General features: G+C 36.1%; 1 protein-coding gene across 2 annotated transcripts; it reads left to right on the top strand.

The window, feature by feature from the left end:
• The first annotated feature begins 1470 nt into the window (after positions 1 to 1470).
• Positions 1471 to 16719, top strand: LOC113739551 (NAD(H) kinase 1-like). 2 transcript variants are annotated; one of them, XM_072065862.1, is made up of 12 exons: positions 1481 to 1719; positions 3315 to 3462; positions 3553 to 3672; positions 4630 to 4826; positions 5185 to 5298; positions 5483 to 5577; positions 6738 to 6844; positions 8307 to 8380; positions 14529 to 14607; positions 14788 to 14910; positions 15016 to 15095; positions 16133 to 16719. In XM_072065862.1, exons 1-12 carry the CDS (start codon positions 1687 to 1689, stop codon positions 16442 to 16444), a joined length of 1482 nt encoding a protein of 493 aa, XP_071921963.1. In that variant the 5' UTR covers positions 1481 to 1686; the 3' UTR covers positions 16445 to 16719. The 2 variants fall into 2 exon arrangements, with proteins under 2 accessions (XP_071921922.1, XP_071921963.1); XM_072065821.1 differs by having other exon boundaries at positions 1471 to 1719; positions 14788 to 15095.
• The last annotated feature ends 319 nt before the right edge of the window (positions 16720 to 17038 follow it).

Raw genomic sequence — 17038 nt, 5'->3', positions numbered from 1 at the left:
ATAGCCACACCACCATCACAGCCACCATGATGACTTCTTAACCCCACCAATATTAACCCTTAAACTAATTAGATCAAGCAAATTAATATCAAAAAATGGAAAATTATAAAAATAAATAAATGCCATATCAAAACCTCACCACCTTCAAAAGCCATACCACCACCATTAAACTTATTGATAAATTACAACCAAAAATATCAAAAACAAGGAAAAAAAAAGAAATAAAAAATATTTCATATCTAAATCTCGCCAAAAAAGCTATACCACTACCATATATTTTGATTTCTTTTTAATTTAAATTTAAAAATTTAAACCCATCTATATGGTCGTCTGCCATAGCAAAACTGAAACTTTTTTTAAAAAAAATTTTTATTTCAATTTCTTAGATCTTGATTTAAACTCCTCCAAACTACATTTTTTATTAATAAAAAGAACTTTACATCACGCTTGTTTTGCTCCTTTGGAGCTGAGATGCGGGTGTGAAGTGTTTCTTTAGAGTAAGTAGCCAGCATCTTGAGGGGAAGGGTGAGGAATGATGGTGTCATTGCATCTTCTCTGGATCGGAACAAGAGGGATGAGGTTGGGTCTTGGTGCTAGTTGTTGGATAGATATATGTTGATGAGGTTTTCAAAGTCTTTGACCTTGTGGCCAAATTTTACAATGAAAAACTCTCTTTAAAATCCTTTATTTATGAGCTAATTTTGTGTGAAGCTTGTGCACCTATTATGTGGATAAAATGGGCATTTTCGGGACTAAAGAAAAGGAAATCTTCAGAATTTTTTTTCTTTTACTAGCCAAAATTTAGTGAATTGCCAAAAATTGAAAGTTGAAAGTAGTTAATCGCTGAAATTGAAAGTTTGGATGCAAAGTCTAACTGCTAAATAGTTAGGAAGTACAAACTATAATTAATCTAAAATACAATACTTCTCAAATAATACGTCTTACCAATTATTGACATTTTTATCATAAAAAACATTAATCATAGGTGTTTTTATTTCAGCATACAAAAATCAATGGTTGATCCATTAGGAAAGTTTTAAAACTATCACCGCAACCCTAAATTGCAATACATTCTAGTAAATAATTTTCCCTCTTACATAAAGAAACTCTGGCACTAATCAAACAAAGCATTTGTTAGTAAATAATTTCTTATCTAAATAAAACTCATTATTTGATTAGAAATTAACACACATTAATAAAAATAGACTGGACTCACTATAAAACTCTAACATTATTATTCTACTCTTCCTGAATTGCACACACTTTTGCAAACAGATTAATTGGATCCCCTCAATTAAACTCGACGAAGTTTTGTGGTCGTAGTATCATTACTCGGATTTTGCTCGAGAGCTTGATTGAGCTTAACTTGAGCCAGCTCAAACACAGTCGACTAAGCTGGTGTTTGAGCCGGCTCACCGGCCGAAGACCCAGAATTATATAAATTTAACATTTTCTCCCTCTAAACCCGAGAATAGAGCCAAAGAGGTCTCCCATTCTCCCTCATCTCTCCAACTCTCTGACTTCTTTATAGTACACCGAATTATCAACTAACCCAAATGTAGATGATGACAATAAACCAGTAAATGGTTTCTGACCCAGCTGCTGCTTCTCAATTCATTCACTTCTCTTCCCAGAAGTGAGAAATCAGTACTGATTCCAATTTCATCATTTCTTACCAAGTGAAAAATGTCTCCCAAGAGCAACAAATTTGACTCTAACGTGCGTTCTGTCTCTCTGTTTACTTTTCTCTGTTTTAAGTGTTAATCGCCAGGGCTTATTAAGCTAAATTTGTTGATTGCTTGTCAGTGAATTAGGGATTAGCAAGCTGAATAACTTTTTGTCTTGGGCTGCTGTTTTGTTGTGGTTTGGTAGTATCTTGTGCGAGAGTGAAATTAAGTGGCTTAGCTGTGCATAATATTTGCGTTTATTTGGTTTTGATTAGGATAATTGAGTTTGTTTAGGAGGAAATGTATGGTACTTAATGCTAATTAGATAAGTTTTATGGGTTGTGTGATGAGATTGTGTACTCTTTTAAGTAATTTTGCTCAATTTGCACTTTTGCAAAATAAGGTAGGCATGATGAGGTGCTTAAATAGGGTATTACATATAAGCATGCTTAATGCTTCAAGGCTTTTTTTTTTTTTGGCCTGCTTAGTTTTATCTTTATGAGGGAGAAGTAGCTTCACTGCTTGTAAGTTGAGGGAATGGCTTTTTTGTTTTTAAGTAAGGTTTAAAAATTATTCATTGAGGAATATACTTTTATGGTGAAAATCATTTATGAGACTCAGATAGTATGGGCATTAATGGATTAGCATGATCTCAAAACTTGCTGGTGCACTTGGGAAGAAGACGACAAGGTTGTTGGATTTTGGTTTTATCGTTTGTCATGAAATCACAACCAGTAACATATTGTTTATGGTCGTGAGGAGTTGGTTACCCTGGCTTTGGATAAAATTTGTCCATTTAGGTAGTTGACATAAAGTACAAAAAGATGTACAAGAAATGAATGATAGATTTGTTTCATTCTAGACCAAAATGAATTCTGGAAGTTTCAAAGCAAAGAACATTCCAGTATTATTTGTGTTTATATTTGGATGAGATTTTATAGAATAAGAACAAAGGTGGACAAAGTGCATCTTCATTATTTTAAGTAGTAGAAAAACAATACATTATTCATTAAATTGACAAAATGGATGGAGTTACTTTTCATGTTAGTTGACTCGAGGTCAAATGGGGAAAATGCCTATTTATATCATTGGGGGTGGAAACACAACTTGGGTGGAAATTCAAAGGGGTTAACTGCATCAACTGCTGGATCTTTTTTTGTTTGTTAGTATTCCAAGATGTCTGAATATTAATTTGGCCACAAAAGTCTACACTTCTTTTGGCCTGGGAAGCAAAACTAGGATCTTTCTCAGGCATCTTCTTTCTTGCTCTAACTGTTGCACATGCACTTTATGTGCCAGTGGTTCTTTGCCCTCTTCTACCTCTTCATTGGAACAGTTTATTTTTCTTTAGCATATTTTTTTGGTTTCTTTCTGAAAAATCCCTTATTAATGTGAATTACTGAATGGCATACACGTTTGAGTACTTTATTGTTTTACTTATTCGATACAACTAAAATCCCCAATTGCATTGTCAAGAATTGTCAGTAGCTTTGCTATTTAGCACCATGAAGTTATTAAGATATGCTTAACAGTATTTCTTTGCTTAAACATGGTTATGATCTCATCCTTCCATAGCAATATTGCTCCTTTATCATTTACATATACCTTTGAATACGTTATATATTGACATTTTCCTTGTTTGATTAGGGAAATGCAAGTTCCCCACCACAAGAGAATGGCTTTAATGATTCATTCTCTCTCCTTAGTTCTGAAAAGGCAGTACAGGAATTGATTCAGCAACCTCTTGACCAAGGGATTGATGACCATCTGTTTGAGTTTTCTGAGGCATTGAGAAGTATATTGAAGTCTAATCTATGACTTATCATTGAAACTAATTGTTTTTGATGTGAGTTGATTCTAATTTTTAACTTATCAATTTGTTCAGCTGTTGCAAAGGCATTGAGACGAGTTGCTGAAGGGAAGGCAACTGCTCAAGCTGAGGCAGCTGAGTGGAAGCGCAAATATGAATTGGAGAGGGAACGCAATATACAGTTGGAGCAAAAAGGTTTTTGAGTTATAAGCAGCCTATTGATATATCTTATGTGCTTTCGTATTGCATCAGTTATTATTTCTGTGGATATCTTCTATGGTTGAAGGCATTTTTTTAGCTTACAGGCATCTGGTGAAACATCCAGTCTACTCGTTCCTTTAGGATACCAGCACACATAGGCATTTTATATTTAAGATCATTTAATCTTGGAATCTTCTTGGCAATGTGCATAGAGCACATCTGTTGCAGGCTCAGGGTTGCAAATTTGCCATGAAATAATTTGATTGGGAACTTCAGTCAGCTTATTGTGAGATGGGAATCCATTGCATTGGAAAATGTTGCTTTCGGAATAAAATAAATCAGATTACTTGTACTTTAAGACTTTGGCGTACAAGAGCTGCTCTTAGTGGCACAATAAGATTAAATCCCTGCCATGGGGCATTATATAGCCATGGCAAATGGTTCAATTACCGTTGCCTGAACAACCAGCCGAGAACATGATTAGTCCTCTTCTTTCAGTTTCCTGTATTATTGCTCAGCATGAGGATATAACAAACTCTCATCACTTCTATAGTACATATGTAGTGCGATATTTGGTTTTGTGCTGTTGAAATTTTCATGGTTTTGGATATGTCACCAAGGTTTTCATGGCGAGTAACAGAAAGAAACCTATACAAAGAAAATGAAGAAAAAGTTACAGATCATGCTCTTAGGTTCCTTCATCTATTGTTTGTGCAGAAAGCATCTACATAGCAGTATGATGATCAGTTCAAATAATTATGGTTTTTCCTTATAAAAATCCATCATTGTAACCGAAATTAAGTTATCACAGATAACAGTTGTTTCTGTTGGAAAGCCATTCCTTAAATGTAGTACTCTTTACTTAACATTTGTATACTTGGGGCAACTTCTTATCACCATGTAGAATGCTAACTCTTCATTTTAATCATATCCATTATTCTTGCTTTACAGTTTTACCGGAAGAGCATGATAGGGAGTGTGATGATAAGAGGGCAAATAAGTTTGCAGACCAATCTGTGCAGTGTGATGAAGCTGTTGAAGAATCTCTGAGGTGTTGCGGTAAAAATGGTATTTGCTCTCATGAGGTTCTTCGAGATGGCGAGCTTGACAGAAATTGCAGCACTGTCCAGAGCAAGATTATGAGAAAGGTAATTCTTTTGTCTTGCTGAATGCTGCATAACTGGATCTTATTAAATTTCATATGCTTGTCACAGTGTTTTTTTTTTTTTTTTTTTAAAAACTTGTTTCCCTTTTTCTTTATATGGTTAATGCTGTCGCTGGTGAGAGGTAATTAGTGCTGTTCTTGGCATCAATTTCTCAATGAATAATCTCGTGGTGATAGCCTAATGAACCCCATATTAAGTGAAAAGTTAATTGTAATTAAGTGAAAAGTTAATTGTAGTTAACTGCATTAACTATTGTCTGCCTATTTTATGCTTTCCCTGGACAGCGTATTTCAGGTTGGATAATACCTCCTATACTTGGTCAACTTGTTTTCTGAAATAGGCATCATTTAAGCTCTCGTGGTGGTGCAAAGGTGATAAAAGTGATCAGCACAAACATGATATTGTCTCTTTTGAAAGGGGAAATATAACAACTGCAGAGCGCAGCAGTAAACAGGTATTCCTACTGTTAACAAAGTCTGTATCTGGTATCATCTTTTTAGTCAGGACAGTGTGATGTAACTAGTATCTCTTCTTTAGTGTTAATGTTTCATTCATTAAATTTCTTTTAGTTGATATTGGGACTTAACTTTAGGTAGGCTTTGTAGATTGTCTATCTGAATAGACCTTGTTTAAAACAGATTTCTTTGAAGTGGGAATCTCCTCCAAGGACTGTGCTAATTCTGACCAAACCAAATTCAGTTTCTGTTCAAATCCTTTGTTCAGAAATGGTCAGGTAGAATGTTAATGTAGCTTAGAATTGATGTCTCTCTCTTTTGGGTTGATGCTCAGTTCCATTTCCCAACTTGTGGTAGACTTTTCAAATAGGAAATCAAATGGAAAATGATGCATGATGATGAATTCTTATGTGACACAAACTTAGCACTGCTCAATGAGTGCCTTTTCATTTCTTTCAACTCTTCACATTATTGTTCAGTTTTGTTTATATTATGGTATTGACTTCATCCATGCAGCAATTTTAATTGATATTGATTACTAGCATCAAGTAGATGAGGTGAAGTTAAACTTTATTTAAGAGAATGGACTATGTATATTCTTCCTGAAAGCTGAACATTGTTTTTCTAGCCTCATGGAGTTAACCTGCTCTAGTAACTAGCTTCCATATAAATGTCATATTTTCCATCCTCTAGGAAGGATGTTCATGAGAGGCCTACGGAGAATCAAATGGTGAATTGTGTAACTATCATGCTAGCTGAGAACTTTTCAAGTTGTTGAAACTCGTTCTTCTGGTTATTTCTTCATCTCTTGGTCTAGTGTTTTCAATATGACCTAGTGTTCACAGGGTCATGAAAAAAATTGTATGCATTACATTTATAGAATGATGTGGAGATAACACTTCAGTGCAATGCATCGTATGCTCCCTACACTGAGATTTTCTCTATTCAATCCATCCACTATTAAAACATGCTGTTCTCATGGCTAGTTTTGTCATATTTGATGAATGGGGCACAACAGTGGACAACTTAGAGCTTAATTTTGAGAGGGTCAAATGGCAATAGCCTATATTTTCTGTTTGATGAAGGGGTAGCAGGATACTCACAGGCATTTATTGCTTATTTTATTGCATGGAGTGCTTTAATAAATATTTTATCTAAGAACATTAAGGAGACAATTATGTGAATCTCAAGTGGCCCACACTGGGTGCGAGAGTATCACCTCTAGAGCTATGACAGTTTTTAATTGTCTAATTTTGAGGGATAAGCAGTTTTTAGCTGTTTAAGTTTGAATGTGCTTTGCGGGATTCTCTCCATTTTTTTTTTCTATTTGCTTCAAAGATGCGATGTTTTGTGGCGTTATAGTCTACCAAGTCTAAAATCATAAATCATTCTTTTGTTATAGACTGAATTAGTACTTATTTTTGCAATCTATCCACAGATGGTTGAAAGAGGAGAAAAAGCTTAACATCTTTGTGGAACCACGAGTGCGCTCTGAACTTTTAACAGACTCATCATACTACAATTTTGTACAAACCTGGCAAGATGGTAGGCTGTTACACTTGTTTCCACTTCTGAAAAACGGTTTGAAACAAGGTCTAATTGCTTGAATTTCAATTGATTTGAGCCTTCTATCCCTGCTCCTGGACATGAGCTTAATTGATTTGCTTCTTTATCACTTATATATGAAATCAACATTCATCCTCCATCTCTATTTCTATTCAATCTCGAAATACAAATATACTATCATTTCCCCACTGTTTTACAGTAGTATTTCTTAATTTTGTTCTAAAATGGAGATGAGACACACAAGTTCTTTGCCTTTTCACAAAGTGGGTCAATTATAATTTGCTGTATCCATCTTTTAATGTGTAACTGAAATTTGTTTCAACTGGGAACCGCGGAAACTGAAGATTTTGGTATGCAAAGTCCTCCAAAATAAGCAACTGTTATTATATTAGGGAGGGCATATGCTATTTGATTGCAAGTATCAGTGGCTTTGGAAACTTAACCTTTGATTCTAAAGAGTGATGCCAGTTTCCTTTGGAATAGGCTAAAACATACAAATGATTTGGCATCTTGACCGGCTATTTACCTTATTTGCCATGTTTCACAAGTCCTAAAAACCATGAAAAATTGTACATGCAATGTTAATAACAGTTCTTGTTCTAGGGATATGATTTTTTCAGTGAGTGATTTGGTGGGGGTAATGGCTGCTAATAGCAGCTTGAACAGTGACATCAAGCAGTTCTTGAATCACTGACTGGTGACAAATTACTCATTTCTTTTAGATTTAAGAAGCAAGATTAAAGATATAATTTCTATTACACTGATGCAAAATCATGCGATCATAACAGTTACATCCGAAGTTCCCTATGTGTTTTTTAATTTTTACTTTTATGTAATTTTCCATTGTCAGAAACTGCTAATTACTTGGACAGTTGAATAGATAGATACTAACATGTCATGCATGTTCTTTTTCAAGTGCTTTTAAATGCAATATGCTAATAAATGAAAAGTTATCCCCATTTGTATGTAAAAAGGAAGGAACAACAGAGGAAAGCAATTTGGTGATTTAAACTATTCACAATGCTTGCATAAAAATTGATCATAATATGGTAATATTTATATAAAATGACAGTAATTTCTGGAAACATGCCACAATATTTTCTCCCCCACTAATTTTCTGAGCATAATGCAATCTGTTGGCCCCCCTTTTAATCTGAGTTGAATTGTCGGATTGTAACTGCATTTCGTTTTGCATATTCGATTGTCTCCCTGGTCTTGGTTTGTAATGTTATAGATGTCTGTGGGGTGGTTGTTTCTTCTAAAAAACCCAGATGATAAAGGTTTTAGAGTATTGACAGGAAAAAAGAGATTTTGTATCTCTGTGGATATACATCTCCATGTTATATCATGTGAATGTAACTACTATTTGATTTTTTCTCTCTTTCTTCTCAGTTGCATCTGAATACATTGAAATGGTTGTTCTTAATTCATTGATCTGCAGATGAGGAAGTTCTACTCTTGCATACGAAAGTTGACCTTATTGTAACTCTTGGCGGGGATGGAACTGTTCTTTGGGTATGTACATTGTTTCATTTTTCCAGTGGGCCACATAAATTTTCTTGAATGCACTGAACTATTTCTTTTGTTTGGATTTACTCCATCTTTCTGATTGGAACTTAGCATGAACTTCTTGTATCCTGGCCCGTACAAGCCAATGTTTTTAATCCATGGTCAATTTTTCTTCATTTCTCCCCTCCTCTATCAAGTAGGGAATGAGGACCCAATGTAGTTATTACATAATTTGTAGCGAGGATGAAGTAGGAGGTATGTTGAATTTTAATTCTATTTGCTGATGAATCAGCCTGATGCCTGTGATGCCAATCTCATTTTGACACTGATTTGATTGCGTTTTGGCTGAAAGTAGTGATGCTATTCTTTTGCTGAATTTGGTGAATAACAGTGTTAACAGGTATCTTGGGAGGAAAACATCTTGTCACAATATTATGAGTGACCAACTAGTATTTATAGGAGTACAAACCTAACAAACTATTTACAAGAATACCCTTACTAATTTATTATCTACAAGAATACTTATATTCTCTTAACACTCCCCCTCAAGTTGGAGCATATATATCATAAGCACCCAACTTGTTACAAAGGTATTTCACCCTAGAGTCCCCTAAACTCTTGGTAAACACATCAGCCAATTGATCTACAGACGGTACATGAGATGTCTTGATGATCCCGTCAAGCAATTTCTCTCGAATGAAATGACAATCAACTTCAATATGTTTTGTCCTTTCATGAAACACTGGATTAGACGCAATATGAACAGCAGCCTGATTATCACACACTAAATTCATAGGCTGTTTATGCTCAAACCCAAGTTCCAGTAACATGCTCTTCAACCAAACCAGTTCACACACAGTGTGAGCCATAGCACGGTATTCAGATTCTGCACTTGATCTGGATACAACTGTTTGCTTCTTACTCTTCTACGACACTAAATTACCACCAACAAACACACAATATCCTGTAGTCGATCTTCGATCTGAGGCAGAACCAGCCCAATCTGCATCACTATATCCTTCAATATCAGTGTGTCCATGATTTTGATACAACAACCCTTTTCCAGGAGCACTCTTAAGATACCTGAGAATCCGTATAACAGCATCCCAATGATTAGTACGAGGGGTGTCAAGAAATTGACTCACAACACTCACTGTAAACGAAATGTCAGGTCTCGTTATAGTGAGATAATTTAATTTACCCACAAGTTTTCGATATTGCTTAGGATCATCAAGTAATGCACCTTGATCTCCTGCTAATTTCACATTGGGATCCATAGGAGTATCCACAGGTCGGCAACCTAACATTCCAACTTCACTCAACATATCGAGTACATATTTTCTTTGACATAAATAAATCCCATATTTAGATCGAGCTACCTCAATACCCAGAAAATACTGTAGATGACCTAAATCCTTTGTCTGAAAGTTTGCCTGCAGATTGGATTTAAGTTTCTGGATCCCCACAACATCATCACCTGTAATCACAATGTCATCCACATAAACAACTAATAAAATTTTACCAGCATTAGAATGCCGATAAAATACAGAGTGATCTACTCCACATCTTGTTAGACCGAACTCCATGACAACACTACTAAACCTGCCAAACCAAGCCCTCGGAGACTGTTTCAATCCATATAAGGATTTTTTCAAACGACAAACCAACCGCGGATTCTCCCCCTGAACAACAAATCCAGGAGGTTGTTCCATATATACCTCTTCTTCCAAATCTCCATGCAGAAATGCATTTTTCACATCCAATTGATGCAATGGCCAATTATAAGTTGCTGCCAAAGAGATAAGAAGACGAACAGAGGTAATCTTTGCAACAGGAGAAAATGTTTCTAAGTAGTCTACTCCATACACTTGAGTAAATCCTCTAGCTACCAGACGAGCCTTCAATCTATCAATAGAACCATTAGGCTGCACTTTTATAGTGTACACCCATTTACAACCAACAACAGACTTACCTGAAGGACGAGGGACAAGATCCCAAGTACCATTTTGTTCCAAAGCAAACATCTCTTCTTGCATAGCTAATTTCCAACCAAGATGATTAAGAGCATAGGTAATAGACTTAGGAATGGAGATAGAATCAAGGGAAGCAACAAAAGAAGAATATGACATAGAGAGATGAGAATAAGAAACAAAATTAGAAATAGAATGTGAAGTACAATGTCTCTTACCTTTGCGTAAAGCAATAGGAAGATCTAACTCAGAGGAGGGCGTCATACCTGGATTTGAAGATTGAGAGTTAATTGGTGAAGTGCGTGGCATATCAGGAACTTTCTCAACCATGGAACGACGAGAGTAAACTTGAAGATGAGGACGAGATAATCGAGCTATGGAATCTGGTGGACTGGATAACTCAGCTAATAAAGGGGAAGGGACTGGTAAAACAGGAGAGAAAAAAGAGGGACACTGGTCTAACTCACAAGACATACTTTGTTTGATAAAATATGGAGTGGATTCAAAGAAAGTAACATCAGCACAAGTAAAAAATCGATTTAAAACTGGACTGTAACATCTATACCCTTTTTGTGCTCTTGCGTATCCTAAGAAAATACACTTAATAGCACGAGAATCTAATTTATCCACCCCGGGAGCAAGCTGATGAACAAAGCACACACATCCAAAAATACGAGGAGGCAATTTAAACACAGTTTCATGAGGAAAAAGAATGGAGTGAGGTAATTGACCTCCAAGAATATTAGATGGCATGCGATTAATTAAATAACATGCAGTTAGGACCGCATCACTCCAAAATTGTTTGGGCACATTCATGTGCAACAACAGTGTTCGAGCAATTTCGATTAAATGTCCAATTTTTCTTTCAGCAACTCCATTCTGTTGTGGAGTGTGAGGACAAGAGGACTGATGAATAATACCAGACTTAGTCATAAAGGTATTAAAAGAAGTGAAAAAATATTCTTTCGCATTATCACTGCGAAGTATACGTACAGGCACACCAAATTGATTCTTTATTTCTGTAACAAATACAGAAAAAATGGAATATAATTCTGAACGATCTTTCATTAAATAAAGCCATGTAACTCTGGAAAAATCATCAACAAAGACTACAAAATATTTAAAACCTAACTTTGAAGTGACTCGATTAGGACCCCAAACATCAGAATGAACTAACAAAAAGAGTTCAGAAACCCGTTTATTGACTCTAGGAGCAAAAGAAACACGATGATGCTTTCCTAACTGACAGGACTCACATTCTAACGAAGATAATTGACTCAAAGTAGGAACCAATTTTTTCAAATTTTGTAAAGACGGATGACCTAAACGACAGTGAATTTCAAGAGGAGAAACAGTAGCAGGACATGCTATCGGACCATTGAAATTGAGAAAGTAAAGACCATTATGCTCATGCCCTCCACCAATCGTCCTCTTTGTCTTCAAATCCTGAATGACAACAGAATCAGGAGAAAAAGTAACTGTACACTGTAGAAATTTAGTGAGCTTACTAACAGATATTAGATTAAAGGGCAAATTGGGTACGTAAAGAACAGAAGGCAGCGGAAGTGATGGATTAATTTCTACAGTGCCTAGTCCTTTAACTTTAGTGGTAGATCCATCAGCTAAAGTAACATGAGGAAAGGGAGTAGACTCTTGAAAATTAGAAAAAATTTTAGAGGTACCTGACATATGATCAGTAGCCCCGGAATCAATAATCCATGAGTCATTACCTTTTTGTGCTAAAGAAGCAGAGGGAAGAGATGCGTGATTTGTAGTTTGGTACTGTAGGAATTTAACATAATCTTCCTCAGATATAGTAACAGTCTTCTGGGACCCATGTGCTGAAAAACTCGATTCAATTTGATCAGTAGTAACCGCATTAACAAACCTTTTAACCATGACGAATAGCACGTCAAACCAAAGACGGGGTCAAAACTCAAGATGACAGTGACGTGTGAATAGTACTCGTGAACAGTGCGCGTGAACAGTACCGCGTGAGCAGTGCCCTTGAACAGTACGTGCGTGAACAGTGCGGTGAACAGTACGCGCGTGAACAGTGCGGCGTGAACAGTACTTTTGCTAGATGTTTAACCTGAACCTTAGGACTCTTGCTCTGATACCATGTTAACAGGTATCTTGGGAGGAAAACATCTTGTCACAATATTATGAGTGACCAACTAATATTTATAGGAGTACAAACCTAACAAACTATTTACAAGAATACCCTTACTAATTTATTATCTACAAGAATACTTATATTCTCTTAACAAACAGAAATTACTAAGCATAAGCCTTTTAGAAGAGACCCCAACATGGCAGAGCGTGACTGGAAACTAACTGAAAAAGACTAAGGAATCCATTGTCAATGTGAAACCTAGCACTGTGAGCTCCAGTTGTGGTGGTATGCTTTCTAGGTTGTGAAATCTCTTTGTCCTGATCTTATGCTTCAGAATATGAGAATCTTTAGCCTGTAACTGCAGATAGATTTTGAGATCATGCATTTATGGAATATTGCATGGTTATTTAATATGGTAGCATGAGAGGGATTGTGTTTAAGGTATATGGAGTTAAGGTTTAGGGTTTAGTGTTCATCATTCAAGGGCTGGCCATATACGGGCAAAGTCCGCAAATTCTTGTTTTATTCATGGTTCACCCAACCCGGGCTCTGGATGTAACATAAGCTTATAATAGCTTCTCTGGTAGTTGATACCTGTTTTTCATTTGGTACATCAATAATAATGTATGGGCTGGCTTATATTTTGAGTTGTGCTCCTGTCTTTCTCCATGTTCTGCCCAAACTTACTATCGAGATTCATTATAAAGCTTCTGCTTCGTTACATAACCAAATTTTCTTGTTTCTGATAATTTGCTTACCCAATGATCTACTTGTGTGATTGCATTGCATAGGTTTCTTCTCTTATATTCATGAAATAATTATAAATAGATTAAGATTCTTTGTTGCATTTTACTTCTGCAGTCGACTTTAATTCATCAATTGGGCCATATTCCTTTCATTTTATATCAACATGATAAAGGATAGACGGCTCATTTCATGCCTACATAATTGTAAGGCTTGTGACTGCAAGAATCTCATACCCATCCTCCCTCCCAGAGAGAGAGAGAGAGAGAGAGAGAGCTCTGTTTGGAGCAATTTTCTGTGTAGTAAAAGCAAATTAACATAAATTTTTGGTTCTCTTTTCTTGACTGTTGTTTTATTGAAGTTAATGGTCAAGTAGATGAACTGTATTCTGATGGAAGAGAACATTGTTAGATTCTTTGACTGCTTAAAAGTACAGCTAGGACGCATTGAAGAGTTCTTAATGGTTTATACTAATATGAATTACTTGGGAAATCCAAAACAATAGAAGTATCCTCTTAGTTGAAGATCTGACTGTAAAACCTACAGATATCTAATCAAATCAATGTAGGAGCTCATTGTACCAAATCACTAAGGACTTGAGAAGAATATAACTACTCTGATAAAAGCAATAGGTGATAAAGGTCAGTGAACAACTCCTGATTTTTGCGATTTGGTTATTCAGTGCAAAGTGAAACCTTTTAATACAGTCAAGACCTTTATGGCTTGAACTACAGTTAAATAGTTGAATTCTTGATTCAAGTTTTAAAATTAAGTTTAACCAAATTTCATCAGAAATTGCTTTCTTAGATTTTGTCAAAGCTGAAAACTTTCCTGGTGTGTTATCTTGTTTTATCAAATGTGTGAGTCAATTAGAAAATAAATTATATAGGATGTAAGCAATTGTATCTAAATGCAATATGTAAGCAGAATAAGTTCCACAATATTGTGAAACTGTGGATCTCCTCGAACATTTGAACTGCATAAAACCTTTGTTCTGACTGATTTTGCAAAATTGTGCAAATTGTTTACAGAATGAAAAATTTACTGATTAGTTCATTGACCAGTGCAGATTACTCAAGTCACCCATTTTTAGATGACCGTTAAACACATTGATTTCTTCCATCTTTTATGTAATGTTTAGAATATAGTAATCCCTGGCTACTTATTGGCGGTTTTTTTTGGCCAAAATTACAAATTTGCTACTGTTTAGGCAAAAGTTATACCAGTAAGCAATTGAAGTTTATAAACCATCATTTCTGTAGCTGCAATTTGGAACCTCAGCTCGTTTCTTCATAATTAATAAGCACGTGTTTTGACTTTGCAGGCAGCTTCAATGTTTAAAGGTCCAGTTCCACCCATTGTCCCATTTTCTCTTGGTTCATTGGGCTTCATGACTCCATTCTGTATCCTTCCATCTTCCTTAATGCATTTCCTATTCTTTTGGTTGGCCTTGTTTCGTAAGAATTTGTAATGCTGTATTTGGAACAAAATTCTTGGTGCCCCCTTGTTTTTCCTTTTCTGCTGCTTGGTTGTGTTCCTATCCGTATATACCTGCTGTTTCATGTTGCCTTAAACAAAATCAGATAGTGAACACTATCGAGACTGTCTCAATTCAATTTTCCGTGGTCCCATCAGCATTACCTTGAGACATCGGTTACAGTGCTATGTTATCAGAGATGCAGCTAAAACTGAATATGAAAATGAAGGTCCAATTCTTGTTCTGAATGAGGTTACAATAGATCGTGGAATATCCTCTTTTCTCACAAATCTGGAGTGCTACTGTGATAACTCATTTGTTACTTGCGTACAAGGTGATGGTTTAATTTTGTCAACAACATCGGGAAGTACTGCTTATTCCCTGGCAGCGGGAGGTTCAATGGTTCATCCTCAGGTATACATTTGCATATCTTTCTTTTGTTTAGATTTGTTTTGTTGACTGGTCTGTTCAAAGAGCAACTGCTATTTCTGATGTCTGGTGGAAATGCAATTATTATTAGGGATAGAAGGCAATACATTGTTTTTTGAGTTCTCCACCTTTGGTGAAGATGAGAGAATGGTTTGTGGAACTAGTATTCACGATAATAATACCTGGATTAATGTAGTTAAGTTGCACTGTCAGTTGGAAAGTTAATCTGTTGCAGCACCAAAGAAAATCTGTGGAAAATTCAGTATTTGGAATTCAGAAGAAAGTTTTGAGAATCTGAGATCGGAGAAGGAAGCAGTAGGAATTTTAGAGGAAGCGAAAGGAGGGAAGTCAAATTTGTAGGAATTGTACCGAATTTTCTTTGGGTTGTTTGCATCTAAATTTCTTTAGGATTAAACCACCTGGCTTTTTTATTTTAACACTTCGAAAACTTTTACTCTTGCACAACCTTATTTTTTGTTTTCCTTAGCTGACTCAATAGCATTCATTGTGCCTGCACCACTGACTTGTTTCAGCAGCTACTCAAGATACCAAAATAACCCTCTACATTCTGAACTCTACTGCAAGAAGATGCAAATACTAATATAGAAATCAAAGTAAAGGAAACAGTGAGAAACTCCTGAAATCTGTCATCTTCTTGAATTCTTCTAACAGTCAGTTTCTTGTCTTTGCATTGTCCGTGATTGTTAATAACTTTTTTGCTTAAATGTCTCCCATGGGCTTTGAAGTTGTCCGCAGATGGTGATCAGTAATCTATGAAAGTTGAACTATTTCTTATTGCTATTGCTACAAACCATATTCATTAAAGTAGCACTGCCAATCTCCTGGATTCATAGCTCTGATGAAAAAGCATCAAGTCATTTGATTGGAAATGTGCATTACTGCACTTTCAATGAAATGTGATGGGAGTGTCATAAGTTTTTTTTGGTGGAGTCTTTTAACTGAAGATCTTGCATGGTGCCCCATTCACCATAATGTGCCTGAATCTTTGCATCCAACTGCAGGTTCCAGGGATCCTGTTTACACCAATTTGCCCACACTCTTTATCTTTTCGGCCTTTAATACTGCCCGAGCACGTTACAATTCGAGTGCAAGTGCCTTTCAACAGTAGAGGTCATGCCTGGGCATCATTTGATGGCAAGGACAGGAAACGCTTGGCTGCTGGGGATGCTCTTGTTTGCAGCATGGCACCTTGGCCCGTGCCAACTGCTTGTCAAGTTGACTCTACAAGTGACTTTTTGCGCAGTATCCATGATGGCCTCCACTGGAACTTGAGGAAGACGCAGTCTTTTGACGGTCCTCGGGATGCAGCATGACCTGGATAAAGAGATACCGGATAATGTATGTAGTTATTTAGTTTTGGACCATCTATCATCCTGTTAAGCATTGCAGAGCTTCCTCTCCGTTTTTCTCTTGGGGCAATTTGGAACTTGTTTATGCTTAATGTAGAATGATTAGAAATGTATCAGTACTGCAAGTTTCACATATAAGATGATCCTACTACATGCTAGATTGGGATATTGTTGTTATCGGTATCATGATGCATGATGTAGTAATAAATGTCATCGTGGAAAGTTATTCCATTTGTACACGGTTAGGCTCTCTCTCTCTCTCTCTCCATGAATTTCTTTCCTTCTTCTCTTTTCTCATTTTTTAAGGAGATTCTTGTATTTTTTTCTTTTGTGTTTTTTTTGGGGGGGAGGGAGGGGTTGGTGGGGGAGGTCATGGAGTATATCTCTAGCAGTGATATCTTTGTCTCAATGCATGTTTGCCTAGGTCCGAAATGCTACACAAAATTGCTCCGACAGTCATAACATGTAAAGTGAAATTTGACATGCTAATTAATAGTATATGATGCAGACGCAAGTAAATTCCACGGATTTTCTCAAATAACAAAAGGATCAAAGTCG

This window comes from Coffea arabica, chromosome 1c (assembly GCF_036785885.1).
Source record: "Coffea arabica cultivar ET-39 chromosome 1c, Coffea Arabica ET-39 HiFi, whole genome shotgun sequence".
Lineage (NCBI taxonomy): Eukaryota > Viridiplantae > Streptophyta > Magnoliopsida > Gentianales > Rubiaceae > Coffea > Coffea arabica.
The sequence above is the reverse complement of the archived record's forward strand: the minus strand, read 5'-3'. Positions and strand labels throughout refer to the sequence as shown.

Excerpts from the sequence above, each read along its gene's own strand:
- LOC113739551 (XM_072065821.1), top strand. The coding sequence starts at position 1,687 with ATGTCTCCCAAGAGCAACAAATTTGACTCTAAC. Across the intron at positions 14,608-14,787 it reads GGGCTTCATGACTCCATTCT|ATAGTGAACACTATCGAGAC; the intron begins GTATCCTTCCAT and ends AAACAAAATCAG. Across the intron at positions 15,096-16,132 it reads GTTCAATGGTTCATCCTCAG|GTTCCAGGGATCCTGTTTAC; the intron begins GTATACATTTGC and ends ATCCAACTGCAG.